At 39.7% G+C, this 22,706-nt stretch overlaps 1 protein-coding gene across 3 annotated transcripts in view; it reads left to right on the top strand.

The window, feature by feature from the left end:
• The window catches only part of nedd4a (NEDD4 E3 ubiquitin protein ligase a), a 42,917-nt gene that overhangs the window by 6,828 nt on the left and 13,383 nt on the right, over window positions 1-22,706 (top strand). Inside the window, exons 4-13 of one of the 3 annotated variants that reach the window (XM_086286902.1) lie at window positions 73-151; window positions 237-275; window positions 537-590; window positions 17,393-17,443; window positions 17,836-17,897; window positions 18,074-18,176; window positions 19,749-19,912; window positions 20,011-20,125; window positions 21,966-22,127; window positions 22,291-22,374. In XM_086286902.1, the coding sequence (XP_086143028.1) occupies window positions 73-151; window positions 237-275; window positions 537-590; window positions 17,393-17,443; window positions 17,836-17,897; window positions 18,074-18,176; window positions 19,749-19,912; window positions 20,011-20,125; window positions 21,966-22,127; window positions 22,291-22,374 (913 nt within the window). Of the gene's footprint in view, window positions 1-72; window positions 152-236; window positions 276-536; window positions 591-6,745; window positions 8,312-15,585; window positions 15,613-17,392; window positions 17,444-17,835; window positions 17,898-18,073; window positions 18,177-19,748; window positions 19,913-20,010; window positions 20,126-21,965; window positions 22,128-22,290; window positions 22,375-22,706 lie in introns of those variants that run through there. The other 2 variants (XM_086286893.1, XM_086286910.1) reach the window with 2 other exon arrangements.

Here is a 22,706-nt window from a genome sequence, read left to right as displayed (position 1 = left end):
CAGGAAGCAGATCATAACTGTTTGAATCTGTATAGACCAATGACTTAATGAGTCTCTGTTTTTCCTTTGCAGTGATCCCTATACCAGACTGTCCCTGTATGATCCTGTCACTGGAGAAATCGCAAGCCTTCAGACCAAAACCATCAAAAAGGTAAATGCGTGAACACCTGCTTTTGAAGTCGTGCTCATATCTCGTTGATTTATTTTATTCTTTTCTCTTTTCATTTGACCCGAAGACACTGGACCCCAAGTGGAATGAAGAATTTTTTTTCAGAGTAAGTGAAATGTGATTCACATTAAGCACATTTTAAAATGCATGTAATGTTTTTTTGTTTTTTTATAAAACGAATGTACTCTGATGCGATATCAGTCAAATCAATGCTTACTTAGAAAAACATGATTCCAAAATCAGATTTAAATCAAATGTAGCCATAACATGTGACGCTTGAATTACTCTGGCAGTGTTGTCCACGCATCTTGGTTATTGTACTGGTCGATTAAGCAGCTTTGACTTTAAAGTGTCTGTCGTGTTTCAGGTTGATCCCAAGAAGCATCGTCTGCTGTTTGAGGTGTTTGATGAGAACCGGCTGGTGAGTTAGTTTTAATTATTTATTTTTGTTTCTGTATATGATCTACACTAAACTGCATTGGGCGACAAATCTTATTCTTTGAATTCAGGTGCTTTTAGTCACATTACCACAGGTGTATAAAATCAAGCACCTAGATGTGCAGTCTGCCTTTATAAACATTTGTGAAGGAATGGGTTGTTCCGATGCGCTCGCTGAATTTGTGAAACTGTAATTAGATGCCAGCATTGCAACAAGTCAGTTGGTGAAGTGTCCTCCCTCCGAGATATTCACAACCAAGCTATACGTTATAAGCTATGCTACTGCAAACTTTAGGTACTACAGCAAGTCAACCACCAAAGTGTCATACCACGTAAAGTTATAGAGTGCGGTCGCTGACTGTGTAAAACCTGGCAGACCTTCAAACCGCCTCTGGGATTAACATCAGCACAAAAATTGTCTGCCAGGAGCTTTTGGGCATGGGTTTCCATGTGTGTGTGTGTGTCAGTGCAAATGTGAAAACAAATGTGAATAAGTGAAAATAAGTGAGCAGATCAGCAGCAGATCTTTATCGTCAGTATTTCCACACACAGTGTAAAATCCACGTGAAATGTGATATCTGGAGGGGATTTAATTACTAAAGGTACTGGGATTATGCTCTTTAGTTGTGGTTGGATTGTCTAAATGCAAAGCTGGTCAAATATTGTAGAGCTAAAGTGTAATGTGGAGCTGTGGAGTAGGCTAAACGGGCGCCCCAATAATTCCTGTTAGAATGGGACAGACTGATCAGGGTAACATTTAAGAGTAAACTGGGTCTCTAACACATTATTAATTAGTAAATTTTTTTTTAATTCCCCAGATTTGCCTAACAAATACAGACCTCCTACTGTGATCTGTATATGTGTGTGTTTGGTCAAGTCAAATGAGGTTGTAGATGAGATGGTGGCATTATATACTACATTTTTATTTTATATGTGAATGAGAGTCAGCAGATATGAGATTTGAAGACAGACAATGAATGAAACAAAAGTTTTTTACTGCAAATATATTCTGCATTTTATCACATTAAGTGCTAACATAACAGTAATATTCCCAGTTTATCTGCTTCAGTGCGTTTTTGTCATTTGGCATTGTCCACTAGATCTGAGTCCAACCACGATCTGAGCCTATAATGAGCATTTACTTTACTTACTTTCATGCTCTGCACACTTGAACCAGGCTCCAGTCTGCAGAAAGTGATAACTTCGAGTAATGGTTCAACACATTTACAAATCCCAAGATAGCACATATACATTTCCTGTCTGACCAGCAGAAGTAAAATAGGCTTAAATTGCTAGTTGCTGGAGCCTAAGGTCACTTTTAGATCATGTTTATGGTCTTAAATTGCAACTTATAAAGCCTTATTTTCCACTGAAATTAAGATCAGATCTACTAGCTCAGTAGACTTTTTTTTTAAATTATATCTTATAATAAGGAAAATATTTGTAATTTATTCTAAGAACACAAGAGTAACAAACTTGATTAAAGTAGGCAATACTTTTGCAGGGTTTTTTATAAGGTCGTCTTAAATAAATTGAATATAAAAAATGATCAGCTTTCACACTGCACAACTCAGTTTTGCCCATTTATTGACTAAGAAAATTTATTGCTGTGCAAAGAAGCCGTTGCATGTCGTAAAATGGTACAGTATGTTTCATATTTGTATGGAGGAGGGTATGCCCCAGTCATTACAAGGTTAACTGTGCTTTGTCTGCCTGTCAAATACACAGAGGCCCTTATTTTGCCATGACACTTGAAGTACTGTTGGAAACTGGGATACCTTATTATTCATGACTGTAAATAGGGGCAAATCTTAAGGGCATGGAGAGGATGCAGCTGAATAGTTTGAATAGGAGACTGAAGAGAATATCGATGCCTGCGTCTAGTGTTTCCTTATTGATCACACAATTGGCGCAAAGTGATGTTAAAGGTTTTAGGATGTAGCCTAAATGTAGGGGGACATGTGATAAGCTGCTGACCCAGTTTCATTCTGGGCTGATACAAAGCAGGTACGCACGAACAGGCGGACTCTAGTGACACGACCACTTCTGAGTTTCGCAGCTAACAGTCTGTAACTGTATGCAAAGTCAACACGGTCAAGCAGTGAACCAACATGGATGCTCAGAAGTCCTTATGTGACTGTACTAAATATCACTTCAACTCACAGAGGCAGAAATGAACTGAAAACTCTCTTTATCACTCTTATATTCATGCACCAGAGAGATGTGCATGCGTATTACAAATTAGCTTCACGTTGAATAAAACTCCTGTGTTTCCTTTTATGCATCTGCCACGGTAAGCTTTGGTTTTACGGTTTGGTTTTACGATTATTTTAAAAAGTATGAACATATTTATAAAAGTGTTGCCAGAGGTAGGAATTGATTAACTTTTGGAGTCGCTCTCCTTGTTGTCTCCTTCAAGAAACAGCAATAATATGTCTATAAGTTGAAATAATAAATATCAGAAGACATTGTTGATGTTCTCAAGATTGTATCAGAGACTAATCTGGATTCAGAGACTTGGTGTAGATATTTGTCTTGAGCTGCTCTTGTTCAATTTGCATTGATCCTCCGCTAAAAAAAAGCACCAACTACACTTGTGTCCACAAAGCAGGCTAGAAAATGATAATGATAAAAACATCTACTAGTGCTTAGTCCTAGAGACTGGTTGACGAGCGACCAGCTTTTACTTTGAAGTCAAACAGTCTCCATTTTTTAGTTTGCGTCTCACTTTTCACAGTTTTACTACCGCTCGGCGAGCAGTCTGCAATTTTTTTGGAAGTCCATGCAAACTACATGTGGCAACTGTGGCAATCTGCTAGTGAGCAAAGCAACTGCAAGGAGTTCCTATGTGCAGCACTGCATGTACCTCTTTGGGACCAATTTCATCTACTGGCTCCCAGCAATTTCCAGCAATCACTTGGGGGAAAACAGGTTTTCCAAAGCTCATACAGGTTTTTTTATTGGAAGCTTTGGATTGTTTTCTTGATTGTTTTGCTGCTCCATATTTAATATTTCATTCATAACTAACTTTCTTTTATAATGGAAAGTAAACAAAAGAAGTTGTCATTCTTTGTAGTGTCCTAAGCTACATTTCTTATAACTGCGATACATGTCTTGCAGTTTGTAGAATCAGTGAATCACCTGCCCCTTTCCCACTGGAGCTGTATACAGCTTCATAGACTTTTATCACTGGTGAAGTTTGGTCCCCAACAATACCAGGAAGCGGCAAAGTAGATTCTTGGAATTACAAGTCAATAAAAAGCCAAGCATTGGGCAGCCATCCAGCAGTCCCATCAGTTTATGATAATTACATTCACATTTCTAACTCTTGTGAAATCTGAATCACCTCACTGTTAATAGTCTTGTGATGCTTTTTGTAATCGTGGAGTTTCTACATCATAAATTTGTTACCATAACATTCAACATGTTTCAGCGGGTTTTGCTCAGACTTTTCAGGTACAGTCAGTCGCTAGATCATTAAAAAAATGTCAACACACGAGCTTTCGTTTGCAGCTAAATGGCTGAATGTTTCTGGAACCTGTCACTACATCACAGGTTTCCAGTCACATGATAAAATAAAGACGGGGGTGAGTCACTCAGTTCTGCCTTGTCATGCTCCAGTTACACGTTGGAGTATTTTGGAGGGTGTGTCAGAGCTGTGAAAGTGTGTGTGTGTGTGTGTGTGTGTGTGTATGTGTGTGTGTGTGTGTGCGCAGCTCTGGCACACCGAGAGCTCAGCAAGAAACGTGCTTTGTTGGTCGTCTCATACGAGATGTGTTGATTGGATGATTATTGTTTCCACATGGTGTTTCCACAGTGTGAGCTTTCACATCTTGGGATGATAAGATTCTTCTGGCTAAGACTTTCAATTATAGCCTCTTGAGAGTTTAATAAATAAACATTTATTATTCCCACAGCATAAATCTTTGTTCCTTTGGACTATGACATGTCCTCTAGCACCACCAAAAGTAGCTTTTACTTTAACAAAATGTGAAACTTTGATGGATGCATATATTTGGACACTTTGTTTTTTTGGCCAGATTTTTAGATAGTACACAGCCTTGATTACCCAGACTCTTGAGAACAATTAAAAAAAGTAAAATTACATATTCTGATAGCAAGAGGTCAGACTCCACAGGGTTAAACTCTTTAGTAAATCACTTCTCCAGGCTATGCCAGCAGACCCCCATAATCTAATCTAACAGCAGTGTGGTCATATCTAGTTCCCAGTTATCTCAGAGGCAGCTAGACACACCCACAAAAACCATAAAAAAGTAAATCAGATGCTGCTGTACAGTTCTCGCTTAAAATACATGAGTGTGTCTTTGCAGCAGCCCCTTCCCCACTTCCAGAGACAGCATGAATGCAGAAGTTGCTATGGTTACCTGCACTTGAATTAATTGGCACGATTCAAATGGTAAAAGAAAGTGATACAATGGTAGCTGCTTTGTAGCCTACAGCAAAACAACATTTACAAAGACGATGAAAAAAAGCTAAACGCTGAGAGTCAACCAAACTTATCCAAACCAATCAGGCAGGTAGAAAAACATACTCAGACTGGGACTGGAGCTGGAGGTATTAATATATCACTAAAATTTGTTATATAGTACACTAAATATATCTCTTCTGTGAAGATAAACTACATCAGTGGCTTTTTCATACATGGATTAAGCCTAATCCTAAATGGAACCTGCAGTGAACTTCCATGTGTGGAAAATGAACCTGTAGCAGTTACTTACACTATTACATTAGCAGGTAGCTAGCTTCAAACATGTAGCTGTTGATATCTTGGTTTGCAGTAAGTTTATCAGTAGAAACATTCTAGTAAATCAGAAATGGTATAAGTGAACAAAACAGGACATGTTGCTCAGTCATTCGGGTCATCTGATAAAAAGAAGGTCAGTGGTTTGATCCCCAAAGTTCTTCAGAAAAATCCATTAGAGAAAGACAGTGTGTGATAGTTAGAAAGTGCTTAATTATATGAATTCATGTGTGAGTCCTTGAAATTAAAATTTAGAAAGGTGCCAAATAAGTCTTCAATAAACTTAAAGAAGTCCAGTTGCTTTCTTTCCAAGCTCTTTACACTACTCCGGAAAGAGTCTCCTGTAAAAGCATGTCTCACTGAGAGATTTTAAAGAGGTCATTCGCCTTGTTTGGCTTTTGGACACTGGCAGCAGATGTTTGATCACCTTTATGATATTTCTCTAACCGTAAAAATGGGTAGCTGGGATAGGCTCCAGCCCCCCTGTGACCCTGATAAGCAGAAGAGAATGCATGCATGGATGGATTAATGGCCAATCATGGGTTTTTTCTGGCAGTTTGTCATGCTCCTTAAAAATTTAGGTGATGACTTCCACCGCAGCAGGAAGTGTCCACCGGTGAATCATTGCTTTATCCTGGCCTGGCGTCTTACTATTAAAGACTATGCTAAAACCGATTTAGAGGCAGAGCAATATCAGAGTAACAGGCGTTGAGAGGAAATCAGATGAGTACTGACTGTTACATGAAGTGTTGAGTGATTGGTGTCGCATCACCGCGGTCCCACAAATCTTTCTCCCTCTTATCGTGTTGAATTTTCTGCAGTAAAGCAGATGATTTGCAGCAGGTTGTTCAGTCACTGAGGATCAAAAAGCATTTTTATTAGTGTTTTTATTTGTTTGGGTGCTCTTTTATTTTCTTTGGCATTTTTATTGTGTGCTAGCTGAGCTTTGTCACCCAGTCCTCACTCTGAAGCAGAATTATGTTGAAAGTCAGTCCCTTTGATTTCCTGTAATTCAATAGCAGTGGGTAAAAATATTTGTGGGGGCGCAGAGCAGCAGAAACATAAGAAGCATAGCTGCAGCAGGAAGTGAAGTCTTGGGTGAGTGGCCTGAAGCAGAAGTAACAGTTGACCAGAGCTTTAGTCGAAGATGCAGCGTGGACGACTGCCGCGTTGTTGTTGTTTTTTTCTTTCCCCAAGGGAGTAAACAGGAGTGAGGTGGCAGCAGCAGATGTGAGGTGTTACACATTTGTCAGAGGGTGCAGTTAACTAGCCCTGAGCTAAGGCTATGAAGCAGGTCCGCTTTTTCCTTCAACTCTCAGTGTTGCTTTCTGCTCCGCGGCCGTGTCTTTAAAGGGGGCTCAGCAGTGAGATTAATCTGTTTTCAAAGGTCATCTGTTTGGGTCATGCCTCCACACAGAACCACTGACCTCCCCTGACTAAAAGCCATGGTCCGCCTGGAGAGGAATGTAGGTTGTCACCAGAGCTATTTTGGCAATGCGCAGTCCCTAATGATTGTGATCACAGAGCAGAGTTTGGAGCAGTTGCTTTGCTCTCCTTTTCCCAGCCAGCAAGTTTGATCATGCAGCTCCCGCTGGCGCTGCAGGGATTAGAGAGTTAAACGAATGGCACGTCGGCTCCGCTTGCATTTTGCGTCAAGGAGAAGCAGCACGGACCCTCTGTCAGAAAGCCTCAGCAGCCATGGTGAGGAAAGCGGAGTCAGTGTGTCAGCTCAAAGCCCCTCGGAGAGTCTGGCGCACAATTCTGTCCACTTGAAGGTGACTCCTCTGTCACCAGATTATGCTTATAATCAATACTCTTCAGTGTTCATACCCAGGGTTAACACCGGAGGATGTAATAAGAAGAGAATTCTACAGATCTCACTCCAGCCCTGTGGAAAGCTCAGCGGACAGGTGGATGGCAGCGTAGAGGATGGAGAACCAGGAGCTGGTGAAGGAGGAGGAGCGTGTGCGGGTTCTGACGGGGGTTCATGCAGCAGCAGCATGGCCAGCGATGGCGGCTACTGTAGCAGTAACAGCATCTTCGAGCCAGAGGCACCAGAAAAGCATAAGACCACCCAAGAGAGGAGTCTACACTGCTGCAAGTCCAAGGTCCCCCTGAGGCGGTGCTCCTCCTTAGTTATATTCCCAAAGAGCCCCTGCAGCACCCCACCTGCTTCCCCAGTAAGTCCAGTGGCTTTTCCTGCGCTCCCTATAGAGAAGGGCTCTAATCAGTCATCTCTTCAGACTTCTGTTAATGGATACTCACTGACAGATGAGGAGGTGACTTCCAAAGGGTCCACCAACACGGCAGTAATCGGCCATCGCTTCCCAAAAGAAAGCTGTTCAGCTGAGTTCAGGGACACCAAACACATGGTGCAGTTTAATATTCCCTTACAGGACGAACCAAAATCTAAAACAGAGGACATGAGCAAAATAAAGGAAGTGTCATCATCTCTAGACAGATCAAATCGTCACTCCAGCAGCCTGTTGCTGCGCTTTGCCCACCAGAAACCAATGATATCAGGAAAAGGAGCCACAACAACAGCTACAGTCAATGTGGAATATCCCGAGGCTCATTACCCAGCAGAGCACCCAGAGGGTGATCACGACTGCCACAAGAAACTTTATCGTAGTACCTCTGCTTGTTTGTTCTCCTCAACTAAACCTTCTGAGAAAAACCTGAAAGCTTGTTCATCAGGAAAAGGCCACCAGGAAAAACCCTGTCATCACGCCATACAGAGGAGCTTTTCCCTCGAGGTGCCTTACGCCAACACTGGAATTTCATGTCACGTTTCGAATCCCAAACTCAGCAGCCCCTGCTCTCCACATGTGCACATTCATTTGTCTCCTTGCTGCCCGGCTAAGTTGCCTACCTCTCTTCCTGATATAAACACGGGCAACAAATGGAATAATACACCCATAAGCTCAGGTCAATGTGCCGAGGTAAGTTTCTTAAATGGAAGGTCCCAGGCCTTATACCTCATAGTGTATAGAGAAGATAACAGCTGTCAAATAAGCATTTTTTTTTAGTTTATGTGACACAGCAAGGCTCAGGAAAGCATGTTAAGGTAAAGAACAAAGTGGATTCACTGAAATGTTGTTAAACTGGTTCCAGGAGATTCCACATGCACTGACTTTAACTGCCATGTACACGGGACTAAAATAACAGCTGGACTGTGTAAAGTAATGCAAATAACAACTATATTTTATATTGACTTTGTGCTTAATTTTCCCATGCATAAAGTTCAACATTCAAATAGTTCTGTGTATTTTATGTCTATATAGATATACAGATATACAGCTCTGCCATTCACATTCTTAAAACTCAGTTTACTGCGGGTCAAGAAAGAGTGACGTTCAGTAACTGAGAAGATCGCTACAGCTAAGTCATGCAATTAACAAGCCCAATGTGGACAAACATTCAAAGGTATTCGGTTGCATTACAGTAAATCCATCTGCTTATTAGTTTCCCAGAAATCAGTGAATAAGAGGGAAAGGTTCCCTTTCAACCTGTTTGTGTGTCTGTCGGTGTGTGAACTCATCTTTTGAATAGTTTCCTTTTTTATTATTCTGTTAGCACTATGAGTAATTGGCCTAAGTATTTACCCAGGCTAATTATAGCAGTGGGAAAAGTGGTGCCCCTTGCTGATATAAATAAAGTGCCTCTGAAATATTCTGCCTGACTCCAGATAGTCTACTGGTGTGTAGCACTGATTCAAATTTAACTGCATGATACTAGAGCGCTGTGCAGTCATACCAGCCATCTGTGGACGTGCATGTGTGTGGTGCTAATGTAATGTAGGCGGAATGAAAGTGTGAGCCTTTCCCAGTAAACTGGTGGTGTGTTGCTTTCCTTGGTGCCACTGCCAGCCAGTGTTTGTGAAATATCAAGTGTCAGTCTCCACCCCTACCCCCCTCCATTTAGCAGAATGTCAAGTAGGACGGCTTCCTCCACTAATTAGTCAGTCCATTTATTTTTAAAATAGTTACGTTTGCTTAGGTAAATCTCAGTTATACTTTCACTCTAGAAGGCCCAAAACATGCTTCATGCCTAACTATAAATAATAAATATGGAAAAACTTGTAAATTATCTTTAAAAATAAAAATAAAAAATTTGACTCCTAAAAAAAATTGCTAATAAAAGAAAAAAAATTGAGAAAGTTGTTAATTTGGAAAAATTGTTTCACAACTTGCCAATAAGGCTTTGATGGATGTGTTTAATGAGTCTGTAGACAAGACTGTGAGTCAACTCCTTTCTGCTGTGAGTCAAAACGTTCTGTGTTTTAATTGTAATACCTGCACTGATTTTCTTACTTCTTCCCTCTGACATATGTTCTCCATATAATAATTAAAAAAAAACACTGACACAAAAAAAACTAGATTAAAACTACACATTTTCATACAATAAAAACTGACTGCGTCATACACATTTAGTCTCACAAGGTGAATGTGGTTAAAACTAAACTGAAACTAGCTGTAAAAAAACCATTTAGTTAACTGACATATAAATAACAACTGCACTAAAACAATATTGTCCCCAATCCAGTTTCTTAAGAACTTAGGCCTCAGTCACACAGGCCTAGAGACTGCTCAGTAATCCACTAGTAAACTTAGTCTTCTATTGAAAAATGTGTAGTCCCAGACTAGTTGGCAAATGGTTACTGGTGTCAAAGAGGTTGATGCACTGAAAGCCTCATTTTGACTTCCTTGGTCGCTAGCGGATTACTTTGAAAAAGTAAAAGTTCTGCTTAATTGTACAACCAGCATGTTTCAAAATGCACTTTTATTTTGAAGGTGAATGATCTCTATTTCTAGTTTGCATCATGCATTTATACCCACCCCTCAGTGAGTAGTTGGCGGGTGTTTGCAGATGAGTCAGCGTCTTCCAACACGTTCTCACTCCCAAAGCATAATATTTTACGCTAGGTGACAAATCGTCACCATATTACGTTTTCGGCTACCCACCACGTTCCTAAATGATGACCTTGGAAAAAAGAGGAAATAGGAGAACCGTCCGGACTGAATCTACACATGTTTGCTCTTTTTCTTCAAATCGCTTAGAAACACGCTATTTAACATCGTTAAAGTCCTGGTTAAGGTCAGGAATAAGGTTATGGTCAGGGCTAGGGATAAGGTTAGGTTTAGGGCTGGAATACAGGGCTGGAACGTCTACTACCGCGGGAGCGTCATTGCACTGGATTCCAGCCATAACCCGCCGCGTACCATAAGAACGCCGAAGGTCTCCTTTCGCGTTCCTCAGGAACGCCGCGGGACGTGACAAAACGTCGACATGTTACGCCTCGGGAGTGAGAACGGGCTGCGTCTTCAGTGCAAAAAACAGGTGGCCAAACAGTTTTTGGTGGTGCAGTTTCACCGAGAAACCTGCTAGAAACCTCCAGCACCCATTCGCCAAATAGTCGGGGTTGTGGTTGCCAGGAAGACATAGACTGGTTTCTAGGCCTGTGCGACTGGAGTGTCATTTAACCGGGGTTGTGGGGGTTCTGGAGCTTATCCCAGCTGTAGCACACCGGACAGGTTGCTAATCCATCACTGGGCTGCAAAGGCAAGACAGATAACCAGATATCTGGCCAATTTCAGGATCACCAGACATAAGGAGAACAAGCTCCAAAGAGAAAAGCCCGATCTGATCAGGAAGGTTCAAACTGGGAACCTCTTTGGTGTGAAGTGGCGTTGAAGAGGCTTTGGTGCATATATCTGTTTATGTTTTTACTTTTAAATACTCTTGGGACCACAAGAAAGCCCGTGGTCTGAGAGCGAAGTTGTTGGGGTGATATGGTACTATGAGGTCTTAAAGATAAGATGTGGCCTAATTATTCAAGACCTTGTAAATAAAGTGAAAACAAAAAATGAACTAATTAAAATGCAAAACCACAGTAACTATAAGTTCTTCTTGAAAGTCTTTTGTATTACACGCTTTTGTTTTTATTGTCATGTCCACCTACGCTGTGAGTCGTGCTAATGGTTATCTAAGATCTTGTGCATCATAATCTTAGGTAACTATAAGAAAAAGATGCGACAATAATAAAACCCATACAGGTCGTGAATAATCCTCCCACATCTGTAGTGGAAATGTTTAAAAACAGCTACAGATTTTATTGCCCAAACATGTATAAATTTGTACTTTGTACTGCCTTTTATAGCCACTTCAAAAAAATAGGTCACCTGAGTACAAACAGACCAGCACTGCTAACCAACATATGTACTCCAAAAATACAAACATATAACTGTTGCAGACTTAATAATACTGCAATATGACAAATTAGCATCTGTCTATTTCTGGACCTTTTTTTTATATTTTTAGAATTTGTTTTTCTCAGCTGCACGTGGACAATCACCTAAAACTTTTAAATACTGCTCCAGAAACAAAGAGAAGCTGTGTGCGGCTGAACATGTAGGTTCATATCAGTGGTGGTGTTTGAAAACTTCCTTTGCTCTGGTTAGCCGCACTCCCAAAGTCACCAGATGAGTCATCACCATAGTTAATGAATAACCAGGTATGAATGTGTTGCACAACAAGGTGAAGACATGAATCAAATGAATGTTAACAATGATTTTATATAGCGAAATAACAAGCATTTACAGTTTCATAGAGCATTAAACGTTTTAGGGGTATCTCACTACACAAACAAGTGGGTTTGTGGAGCTGCTGAGTTAACATGCAAAATAACTAATGTGTATTTAGAGAGATAGCCCAGCAAAGTGCCCTTTAACCCCATATGATTTATACAAAGCCCAACTTCTGTGCTTTAAAAGGTTTACAGACTGGGTTACAGCCAGTAGTTGGAAATATTTGACATCATTCTTCATCCTGTAGTTAAATAATTTGTTTGCATATTCCCCAAGAGCATAACAAATGACATCTAGGCTGTCAGACATAATGTGTTTTAACTTGCCTTAACTTTGTCATGGCAATGAAGTGCTGTTTTGACACCTGTGTCAGCTTTCAGTTCAGTATCCATCATCACCACGCTACCACCGCCACATTAGCTCCTCAGAAGCTTATTTTTCACAAGCTGCTGCCCACCTGTCAAAAGCAGCTTTTCGTTGCAGAGCCAAGATGGATATCGCTGAGGCTACCAACATGTGTCTGTAGCTGTTTGCCGCAACCTCATGCAGTCTGTGGTCAGCACTGCTTAATGCCATATGCTAAACTTGAGCTGCATTCAGTGTCACATGAGCCTGCAGGGATGCTCTGAATGGACATTTATCTGTCGTTATCATTTTATCTTGGGCAGTTTTTTTTCACGTGTCCGTAGCATGCATTTCCCCTTTGTTATCTTTAGCCTCACCTTACCCAGGAGGCTCTGATTTCACTCCATCATCTGTTCGCTACTGATATAGACGTGACCTACTCAACTTCAAACCGTTAGCTTTAATTGTTTATGCACTACGGTTTGTGGCTGAGTTAAATATTTATTTGGCAGAGAGATCAGTGGATTTGATCAGCTGATGTAAACACAACACCTGATCTGGACATTCTGGAGATTGTGTTTCTGGGTAAAACCAATTTATCCTTAGCTAGCTTTTAGTAATAACCGCTTGCACGGGATGCTAAGAAAAATGGATTCAGCTGCAATATATACTGTAAGTTCTCAGTAATATATATAGCAGGATGGAGCCACAGCCTATATTAAAAAAAGATGTTTGGTTTTGGTGCCCACATTTTAACTATATGTTTAATTTTTGAAGTCAGACAGACACCACACCGTGTCTTTGTCCTGACTTCCTCCTCTCACCCCAACCGGTCACGGCAGATATTCGCTCCTGTCTGACCTAGTCCTGCTGGAGGTGTAGTACTGTCAAAAGGGATTTTTTCCTTTCCACTGTCACTAAAGCGCTTGCTCATAGGGGGTCATATGATTGTTAATGTTCTTTACCTTACAATATAAAGCAACTTGAGGTGACCACTGATGTGATTTGGCGTTATATAAATATAACTGAAAGTGAATTGAATTAAACCTCCTATTGAGTGCATTACACAAATAAAAAAATATTTCAATCACCAAAATTGGAGCACAGATTTCTTAAATGAGCTGTTAGTACAACTAATTGGAAAGGAAGCTTTAATATTTCTCTCAACACAGTACTCCATTAAAAAATAATTAATAAAGGGAGAAACTATCCATAAGTACCAATGTCTTTGTTTTCAACCATGCTGTAAACAGTTTCTATAGCTAAAATTGGGTATTTTAATATGAGAGTCTGTGTGGATTGACTTGCTTCTGGATTTTCACTCCAAGAACTGGGATTTTTAGTACTTCTGCTTTTAACATTGCAATCCAAGAGTCTGCTGTTTGGAAGTAATCTATTTAAGTTAAGAGCGTCTCTCAATGTTTTATAAGCGCAATGTCTCCGTTAAAAAGAAATGAAACATTTCTTTATCTAACTTTTATTCTTACTTTTATTCATCAAAAAGAGCTCTATGAGTTATTTATGTGAGCCCTGTATGTCTTATACTATGATTTACTAATTAAATAGGATTCTTTAGCAGATTTCTATTACAAAAAGGAGAGAAATGTGGGGGGAGCCACTTTTATGAGTAAGTCATAGTATCAGTTAGACAATGCTAATAATAGTTTTTAATTATTTTCCATATGGGTACCCTCTGTTAATATAAACTACTGTAAACAATAAAGACAGTGTTCTATATACAGCCACAGCTGCTCTGTTTACTGTATGTTAAATCTCCAGTCATTCAGTATTGTAAACAAACCCAAAATAAATACAATTATTTCTGACTTCCATAATATGGTGGAGGGTAAATAAACACAGAGGACTGACAGTGCGTTTAACCTTAGTATTCTTAGAAGACCTCATGAAGGAAATACTGTGCAAAGCAGGCGGTTTCTTAATGGAAATGCAAAGCCTGCCAGTATAACAGCAACGATAACAAGTGTGCTTGTCTTAATACCGCTTGCATAAAACAGAGACTGCTGTTTTTAGGACAGTTCATTGTAATTTTGGAAAAGCTTGCTCAGAGTTTATTTTAATCTGGATTTATGCTTTTCTCAGTTGCTCTATTAGAAGTGCAAGGGCACGATGAAGGAGGCCTCCATCTAAATTTGTTCACATAAACACTTTGTACCCCTGTTAGACAGTTTGACCTGCCATGGGTGTTAATTTTGGTCACACGTGCTGACTCCCACTGTGCTTGGCCTCAGCCTTCTGCTTTCGAGACCTTAACAGCTCCAATAAAGGCATGCAGTGAATGTGTGAAGAGTTCAAAGCAAAGACGGTTCATCTGGCAAATGCTACATTATTTTGATCCCAGTCTCTGTTGGAATAACACAGAGCAGCCATTCATCGTCGGCTGATAAACACATTCCTGCCTGGGCAACATGCTAAATATACACGGAAATGGAGCCAGTTAAATGACTCTCATTGTTTGAAGTGGGAAAATAGTGCAGCAGGAAACGTTTTCTGTTAAATCTACAATTAAAGACGGTTTGTTAAAGGGAGTGTCTTGTGAAAAAATCGGGTGAGAGGAAATATTTCTAGCCCTTACTGATGATTGAGATAAAAGAGAGAGATGTACAACCTTGAAGTCACTGCAGATAACACAGACATACTTCTTTAGAGATATTAAAGTGGTTCTCTGTACTATAAATCAGTTGTTTTTAAATACTTTTTCTGCCCAAGGCACACTAAAGGTCCTGCCAAACTCTTAAGCCACACCCAGGTTTTGTTTCGGGGTTTTGTTTTGTTTTTTGGGGTAGAGGATGAGGAAGCCACTTGCAGCTTCCCATTTATGCCATATAAGGGACTGAGGAAATGATGTACATGCACAAGTAAGTGTAATGTTTACAAAGGTTCACAAATGATGGTTATTTTGTACCCTAAAACACATAAAATTATACCAAAAATACAAAATAATGAAAACAAACTATTTTAAGCAAGAAGTGAACCCGTAAAGGAGTTAACTGCTTAACAAATCAAGACCCTAACTCAACAAACTAACCTGTGTAAATCAAGAACTTATGCTATATATTAAAGGAATAGACCATTTTTAAATGCAAGGAGGGCAGAAGAGGAAAAAGGAGGGGGAAACCCCAAGGACAATCGATTAACTCAGTGCAAAGAACTCCCATCCCCCCCATACTGTCACAGCTGATAGTTTGGTCCACTTGTTGGCCATCTGTATTTCAATGGCTCCACCCATAGTTTCCTCTTTTAACAAACCAGGAAAAACTGAAGCAGCAGGACGATAACTCAAAACAGAAAAAGTAATTAATGCATCTCATAAGTCTATTTGTGCCCGTCAGTTAGAATGCAGCGTAGTGTCATTGAAACAAATTTATAGATTTAACTTGTCCAAAAACATGAATTGTGTGCTATGTAATGCCATTGAGTCAATGCCATTGACTGTGGTAATGACGTGGTAGAGTGAAACCTTAAACCTGTGTGTCTGACTTGACTGAATATTGCCACATTTAGGTTATTTCACATGACATGTGTTTTGTCTGGTTTCTCTCAGAAAAGTTTTGTCTCCCAAAACTTGTTTTTAGCTTGTTAATCATCCCCCCTCCCAACAGACGAGGCATGTTAACATTCCTCATCCAGGGAGCTTTTGCTCTGATCACCTTTCGTGTTATTTCGGTGATGCTTTGTCTGCGCTTGTGGTTAGTTGTGGTTTGTTTAACACAGAGAAGATACTCTGCTGTTAAACTGTTAATCTGGCCTTTGATGTTTAATGCTTGTATAACCTTAACTTAGGCGTACAGAAACTAGAGAATGAACTAAATTTTCTTTTGACAGATGTTTTAAGGGGGAAATTAGTCCTGCTAATTTAATTTCATGAATCATGTAAAAAACATTATTTATGTATATATATATATACATCTATATGTGTGTATATATATATATATACATCTATATGTGTGTGTATATATATATATATACACGTTTTGTTTTTTGTTTTGTGTATTTTATGTTCAATATAGGTATTTGTTGTGCCTGAAAATGAATAAATAAATGAAATGAAATGAAATGAAATATGTATATATTAGTAAAAAAGTATAATCACTAATCTAATCTCAGAGGTATTTTAATATATAAGTCCAACAATACAGCATAGGTTTTCTACATTGTAAAAAAAAAAATAAATGCTGCGTTGGGTGTAAAGAAATAAATATGTAAATTTACAGTAAAAGTTCTGTTAGCTCTTTGCACAGTGCCCGCCCTGTGATTTTAAAACAAAACTAAAATTAATTGTCAGAATGTCCTTGTTTTGTTTTATGTTTTTTGTGTGTTTACTGTGAACTCACTGTAAAAATCATAGATTTCTATAGTAGATACTAAAAAAAAAAAAAGTATGTCATTTAATGTCTTATCTGTTATATATCTTTGGTGTAGTATGAATGATCATGGATCTTTATCAATAGGAAAAGTTGTAAAACCTATGAAGACACACTTAAGTCTAAAATGTATGCCCTTCTTCACATTTTTCAAAGCTGCCCAAATTGCTTCGCCAGATTGGAGTCTTTAGCGGGCCAATTCTGGCCCCCGGGCCTTATGCTTGACACACTTGCATTAGACAAATTAAGACTGATTTTGGTCATGTGCAATGGAAAAAATCAGTCCCTGTTTTTTTGTGGGTAGATGATACTTGCTGGGCTGGATGTCAGTCTCTTTACCTACTACGTGCACTTAAATGTTACTGTCACAGTTTTAAATGTGTAGCATATACAGTATATTCTGAGCTGATAAAAAACCGATGATGTCTGGTGAAATTGGTGACAGACTAATTGTAAAAGCCGTGTGTATGTGCTTTGATATCAACTGTATAAATAAGAAAAAGAAACTGATTGTCAGGCAACTGATTTGGGTCCAGTGGGTCAGAAATTTGGAGCAGAAGAGCTGAGATGAGTTTTCTCAGGTTTAGCTAAACCTGCATTCTGGAACAGGGACTCTTAGACATCAGATTAACAGCCCGTCCTCTGTGTTTGTAGATGATGTTGTCACGGCTCTGATGTCCATGCGTTTCCCTCTTTCTCTCCCTTTCAGACACGTGATGACTTCCTGGGACAGGTGGATATCCCCTTAAATCAAATACCGGTGAGTGCTTGGCTGTAGAAAATTCATTGTAATACTGATGTCTCTAATCTAAGATCACAGTAGGCTGAATGTAATTTGGTTTTCACTGTGTGAGCTCTTAGCTTCAGTCCCACCTATGGCACCATTTAAATATAAACATGGACATCCTTATTCTACTGCCTGTTCCACATCAGTGTGCACAGTTTTGGAAATACAGTCTGTTGTGTTTATGTTATGCTGCTGCTTTTGTTTTGTTATAAATACAGCACCCACAAATTAGCCCTCACTGTGCACGGTCACTGTCATTTCACCCATTGGTATCTTAAAAGTGTTATGATCCTGAGCTGAACAGCAGATTTATTCATGCAGTGTGAAGAAATGAAAGATTTCCTTTTCTTATTTTGTTTTCTCAGACAGAAAATCCTAACAATGAAAGGCCATACACATTCAAGGATTTTCTGCTTCACCCACGAAGGTTGGCATGATTTCATGGTTATTTAATCTTTTGTCTTTCTCTGTTTTACATTCCATTTCCCATATATTGGCTCACTCATTTATTATTTTTTTTAGCATTTTGGATATTTATTTCTTCCACTAAAAACAAAGAAAACAAAACAATTATTTATTTACGTTTTTGCCATTCCCACACAGTCACAAGTCCAGAGTTAAAGGTCATCTGCGTCTAAAAATGACCTACCTGCCAAAAAACCCAGGTTCAGAGGAGGAAACTGCAGATCAGACTGAGGACAACGATGTAAGTTTACGCTTAGTGTTACGAATGCTTTTGTGTTAGCAGTGCTTCCATTTGTTCAACATGAGTGTCAGGTCAGTTAGTAGTTGGTGCTGAATTTAAGTCCTTGCACTCGCTTTTAGAGCATCACACGAAAATGTTTGCATTAATTTGCATCTTTAATTGTAAGGAGTGAACCAGAATCTGTGTTTTTATTACTATTAATGTACATATGATATGACTAAGCTGCATAATTTCAAATTTATGCTATAGGTGTATCTGCTAGGAGGCTGAGGGGTGGCACTGCAGCCCGTCAGTATGTTTCAGCATGATGACAATCCCAAACACACTGTCAATGCAAAAAAAAAAAAAAGCATACCTACACAAGAAGACACACAATGACACTTTCAGTCATGAATTTGCCTCCCCAGGGCTCAGACCCTCAACACTATAGAGGCAGTGTGGGATCATGCTGACAGACAACAGAACAAAAGACAGGCAACATCCAAAGAAGAGCTTTGAATGACTACTTCTGAAGGCTACTTACAGAAATTATCCTAACTCTTGGCTAAGAGAGTTCAGGCTGTGTTGAAGAATAAAGGGGCAGGGTTATACAATTATTGACTTTCAGGCTCATTAAAATTGTACAAACTCTGTTTCTTTTATATTTGTACATTTCAATAAATCAGTGCACCAGTTTCCCATTTTTCTGAGCAAAAGATGAAGAAATGAGGGGTGATTTAAGACTTTTGAACAGTATTGTAAATTAACATTTAGATTTAGATTAACTTAAATCTTAACACTGCGAAGTTATTAAACTGTTATGGCTCGTTTTGACAAGCTGGGTCACATTGAGATCCCAGCTATAACCTTGGCCTTGTCACCTGGTTTTCAGCGTTAGGTACAAAATAGCTTGTGGTTCATCTCCTTACTGACAGATCAAAGCACAAGTCAGAGTGTCAGGTGTATAAATCTCTTACATATACACACACGATACTGCACATCCATGATACTTTCTCTAAATCTCAGTCATTGTGAACTGTATTGTGTGTGTGCACCAACGTGATTTCCACCCTCATCTTTAGCCATGAATGGATGTACACACTCCCTTACTTTGTTTGCATATAAATTCACTGTTTGCACCACAAAAATTGGGAGTGGAATTTATAGAAAGGAAATGACAAAGCGTGAACGTGTGTGAAACTGAGACAGTCATCTGAGAAATGTAGGAAATAAGAATCCCGAATACAAAAAACTATTCAAAGAAAAGGGTAAAGTAGGCCTTCAAGGCCAAAGCAACCATTATGCATAGCTGCAGCTATTTGCATGCCACTCACAGTTACCAAGAACAGTAATAGTAAGGTACCAGATAAAGTTTAGTACACACAAAGTTATTTGCACTGAACTTTGTATATAGTAACTTGTACATATTAATATCAGTAGCTGTGTTTGTAAATGTGAAAAAGCTCTGTGAAAATGGCCGTTTAATTTTATTTTCCAGTAAGGCGAGACTTTTTTTTTTATCTCCAGTTTTCCATATGTACAGCTTAGTTTAGTTCTTTAGCATTTCAAAATGATGTCCTCCTTGTTTAACAGCCTGGTTGGGAACTTCTGGAGACACATGATATGTCAGGTCCCAGACAAAACCAGATCCTGCCTCCTCTTCCTCCTGGCTGGGAGGAGAGGCAAGATAATCTGGGAAGGATCTACTATGTTAATCATGAAACCAGAACCACACAATGGCAACGGCCCACCACGCAGTAAGAAGGCTCCCATATCCTATAAAAAAATTAATTTAAAAAACCCTTTTGATGCATTTCATTAGTGAGAATCTAAGTGTCTGTCTCCCCCTGAACAGAGACGGCAATTTGGAAGTTCAACGAAGACAGAACAGTAATACGGATGCGGCGCATGTTTTCATAACACGCAGACAGATCTCAGAACATGAGGATAGCACGCAAGAGTCTCCAGAGGTAACTCTTTCATTTTTTGTTCCCTGTTTCCTTGTTATGTCCCAGGATTTCTGATAATGTTGATAAAATTAGAGAACAAGTTTCATGGTTTAACACTTGAGTCCAACCCTTTCATAATGCTGTTTTTGCTGCAAAAACTTCGAAACCCACCCAACTCTGCAGTACTTGCTTAGCACCAAACATCCAACATAAACGTGGTTAGCATCTAGCTGGTTAACACAGTAGCAAAGGAGTCTGCTGCTTGCCTCAGGATATAGTCTATAGCAGTCTGTTAGGAATAATCAGAAATATTGCTGATGCTGCCTTCTCAGTGATGTTCTGCTTGGAAATATATTTAGTACATAAATGTAATCTTAGGCTCCTTTTGCCTTCAGAGCTGCCTTAATTTCTTTATTGTAAAGATTTAACAAGGTGCTGGAAGGATTCCTCTGAGATTTTAGTCCATGTCGACATGATAGCATCACACAGTTGCTGTGCATCTATGATGTGAATCTCTCGTTCCACCACATCCCAAAGATGCTCAATTGGATTGAGATGCGATGTGCTGAAGGCCATGTTATGACAGTGAACTTTCTGTCAGGTTCAAGAAACCCTTACTGAGATGATTTGAGTTTTTGGAGGATGGATACACCGTGGTCATAAAGGAATGGACATGGTGAGCAGCAATAGTTAGGGAAACTGTGGGGTTTAAATGGTGCTCATTTAGTTCCCAAGGGGCCCAAAGGTTTGTAAGAAAGCATCACCCACACCACCTCCAGTATTATATGAGGCAGAATGGATTCATGCTTTCATGTTGATGCCAAATTGTGACCCTGTGATGTGAATGTCGCAGCAGAAATCAAGAGTCTCTGGAGCAGGCAACATTTTCCCAATTTTCTATTGTCCAATCTGGTGAGCCTGTGTGAACTGTAGCCTCAGTTTCCTGTTCTTAGTTGACAGGAATGGCATCCGGTGGGGTTTACGGCTGCTGTCGCCCATCTGCTTTGAGGTTTGGAGCAGTTGTTTTGCATTCAGAGATGGTCTTCTCTTAAAATCCTAGTACATCAGCAGTTTCTCAAATATTAAGACCAGCCCGTCTAGCCCCAACAAGCATGCTGCATTCATAGTCAGTGAATTCACCTTTCCTCCCCATTCTGATGCTCAGATTGAACTCAGATGGACACTGTGCATTTTCAAAATCAGTGCAGGACATGATCTTAATTAATCCTTTTTAATAGTGATACAAACTGTTGCAGTGTTGCAAAGACATGCAATGGTACAATTAAGCTCAACTTTGAGGAAAATGGCAACAAAGGGCATTGCTCACATGAGCAGGGCTAATCCAAAACAATATCAGTAGAAAGTTCAACAAGAATAAAACACAGGGCATCTGGAAAGAACCATGAGGCACCTGAGAAGGATGCAGGATGTGGGTACCAGGAAAAACAAGAGAAGACTGTAAATACACAGGTGTGATTGAACACAGGTGAAACTGATGGGGGTGGAGCAAAGGGAGTCGGTGGAGAAAAGGACAAAGACAGGAAGTACTGATTAAGTAGCTCTTAAAAAAGATTATAGAGCCCAATTCATTTGATTTTTATGTATATATTAAGTTAATTCTACCATGTGCAGGCTTACAGGCTTGTAAAAAAAAAAGGTTAACTGCACAGGGATGTTTTTAAAACCTGTTTTAAGGTTTATCAGTTTTAACACAGCCTAAGCAAAGCAGACGTCATGCGTCGGGCTCGTCTTCTCAATCCGCTGTATATTTAAACAAAGAAGTTCAGATCTTTGTCATACTACCTCTGACAGCCCTGCACTGCTGTTGCTTCATTGGAGTCTCCTCTCTGTCATCATGTAGAGCTGGGAGATCATTACAGAGGATGATTCCACCCAGTACCACAGTAGCAACCAGCTCAGATCACCTTCACCCCGCACCCCAGTGGAGTTCCACTCACTGTGCGATGAAATGAGGAGCGTTAACATCGCTGCCGCAGCTGGCGAGCAGCGCCCCTCCCAGATCGTGAGTTATGTTCTGTGTCGCTTGAGGTTTGACTTACTGAAAGCAGAGGGAGGGAGTAGGCTCGTAATCATATAAATGTGAGCTGAGAGTGGGAGAGTGGTGGAAAATTTATGCACATTAATGGCCAAGTGGTCATCAGAGTCATCCTTCCGCTCTCCTGCAGGATCACACCAGTAATTCAAGGCATTCCAGTCGCAGAGGAAGTGCCCAGACCTCAACAGGAGAGGAACATCCTGCTAATCCTGTGGTGAGTGTTTCGCTCTCTGTTGAAGTCCCCAAAATGTTCTTACATCTGAATGCTTCAGTCTTTATGAGTTCACTTTTCAATCATCTTAGACTGTCACAGTTCCTGTGGAGGGACATTTAAGGAATACAGCATTGCTAACTGCGTTATAGATTTTTATGTGGAATATTGCGTTTGCTAGAGTTTGTCTGTTTGCTAGATTCACAATTAATAATCTGTATCACGATTATTCCCACAGGTTAGTCATTTGACCACTTATACTATTTTTGTGCATACAAAAAACTTGTCACTCCAGATCAAATCTGAAATGCCTTCTCATGAATCGCTGCATCTTG

This window comes from Aulonocara sp. 'chitande type north' Nkhata Bay, linkage group LG1 (assembly GCF_057382095.1).
Source record: "Aulonocara sp. 'chitande type north' Nkhata Bay isolate Kocher_YH1m ecotype deep benthic linkage group LG1, A_spYH_male_GT1.1, whole genome shotgun sequence".
Lineage (NCBI taxonomy): Eukaryota > Metazoa > Chordata > Actinopteri > Cichliformes > Cichlidae > Aulonocara > Aulonocara sp. 'chitande type north' Nkhata Bay.
The sequence above is the reverse complement of the archived record's forward strand: the minus strand, read 5'-3'. Positions and strand labels throughout refer to the sequence as shown.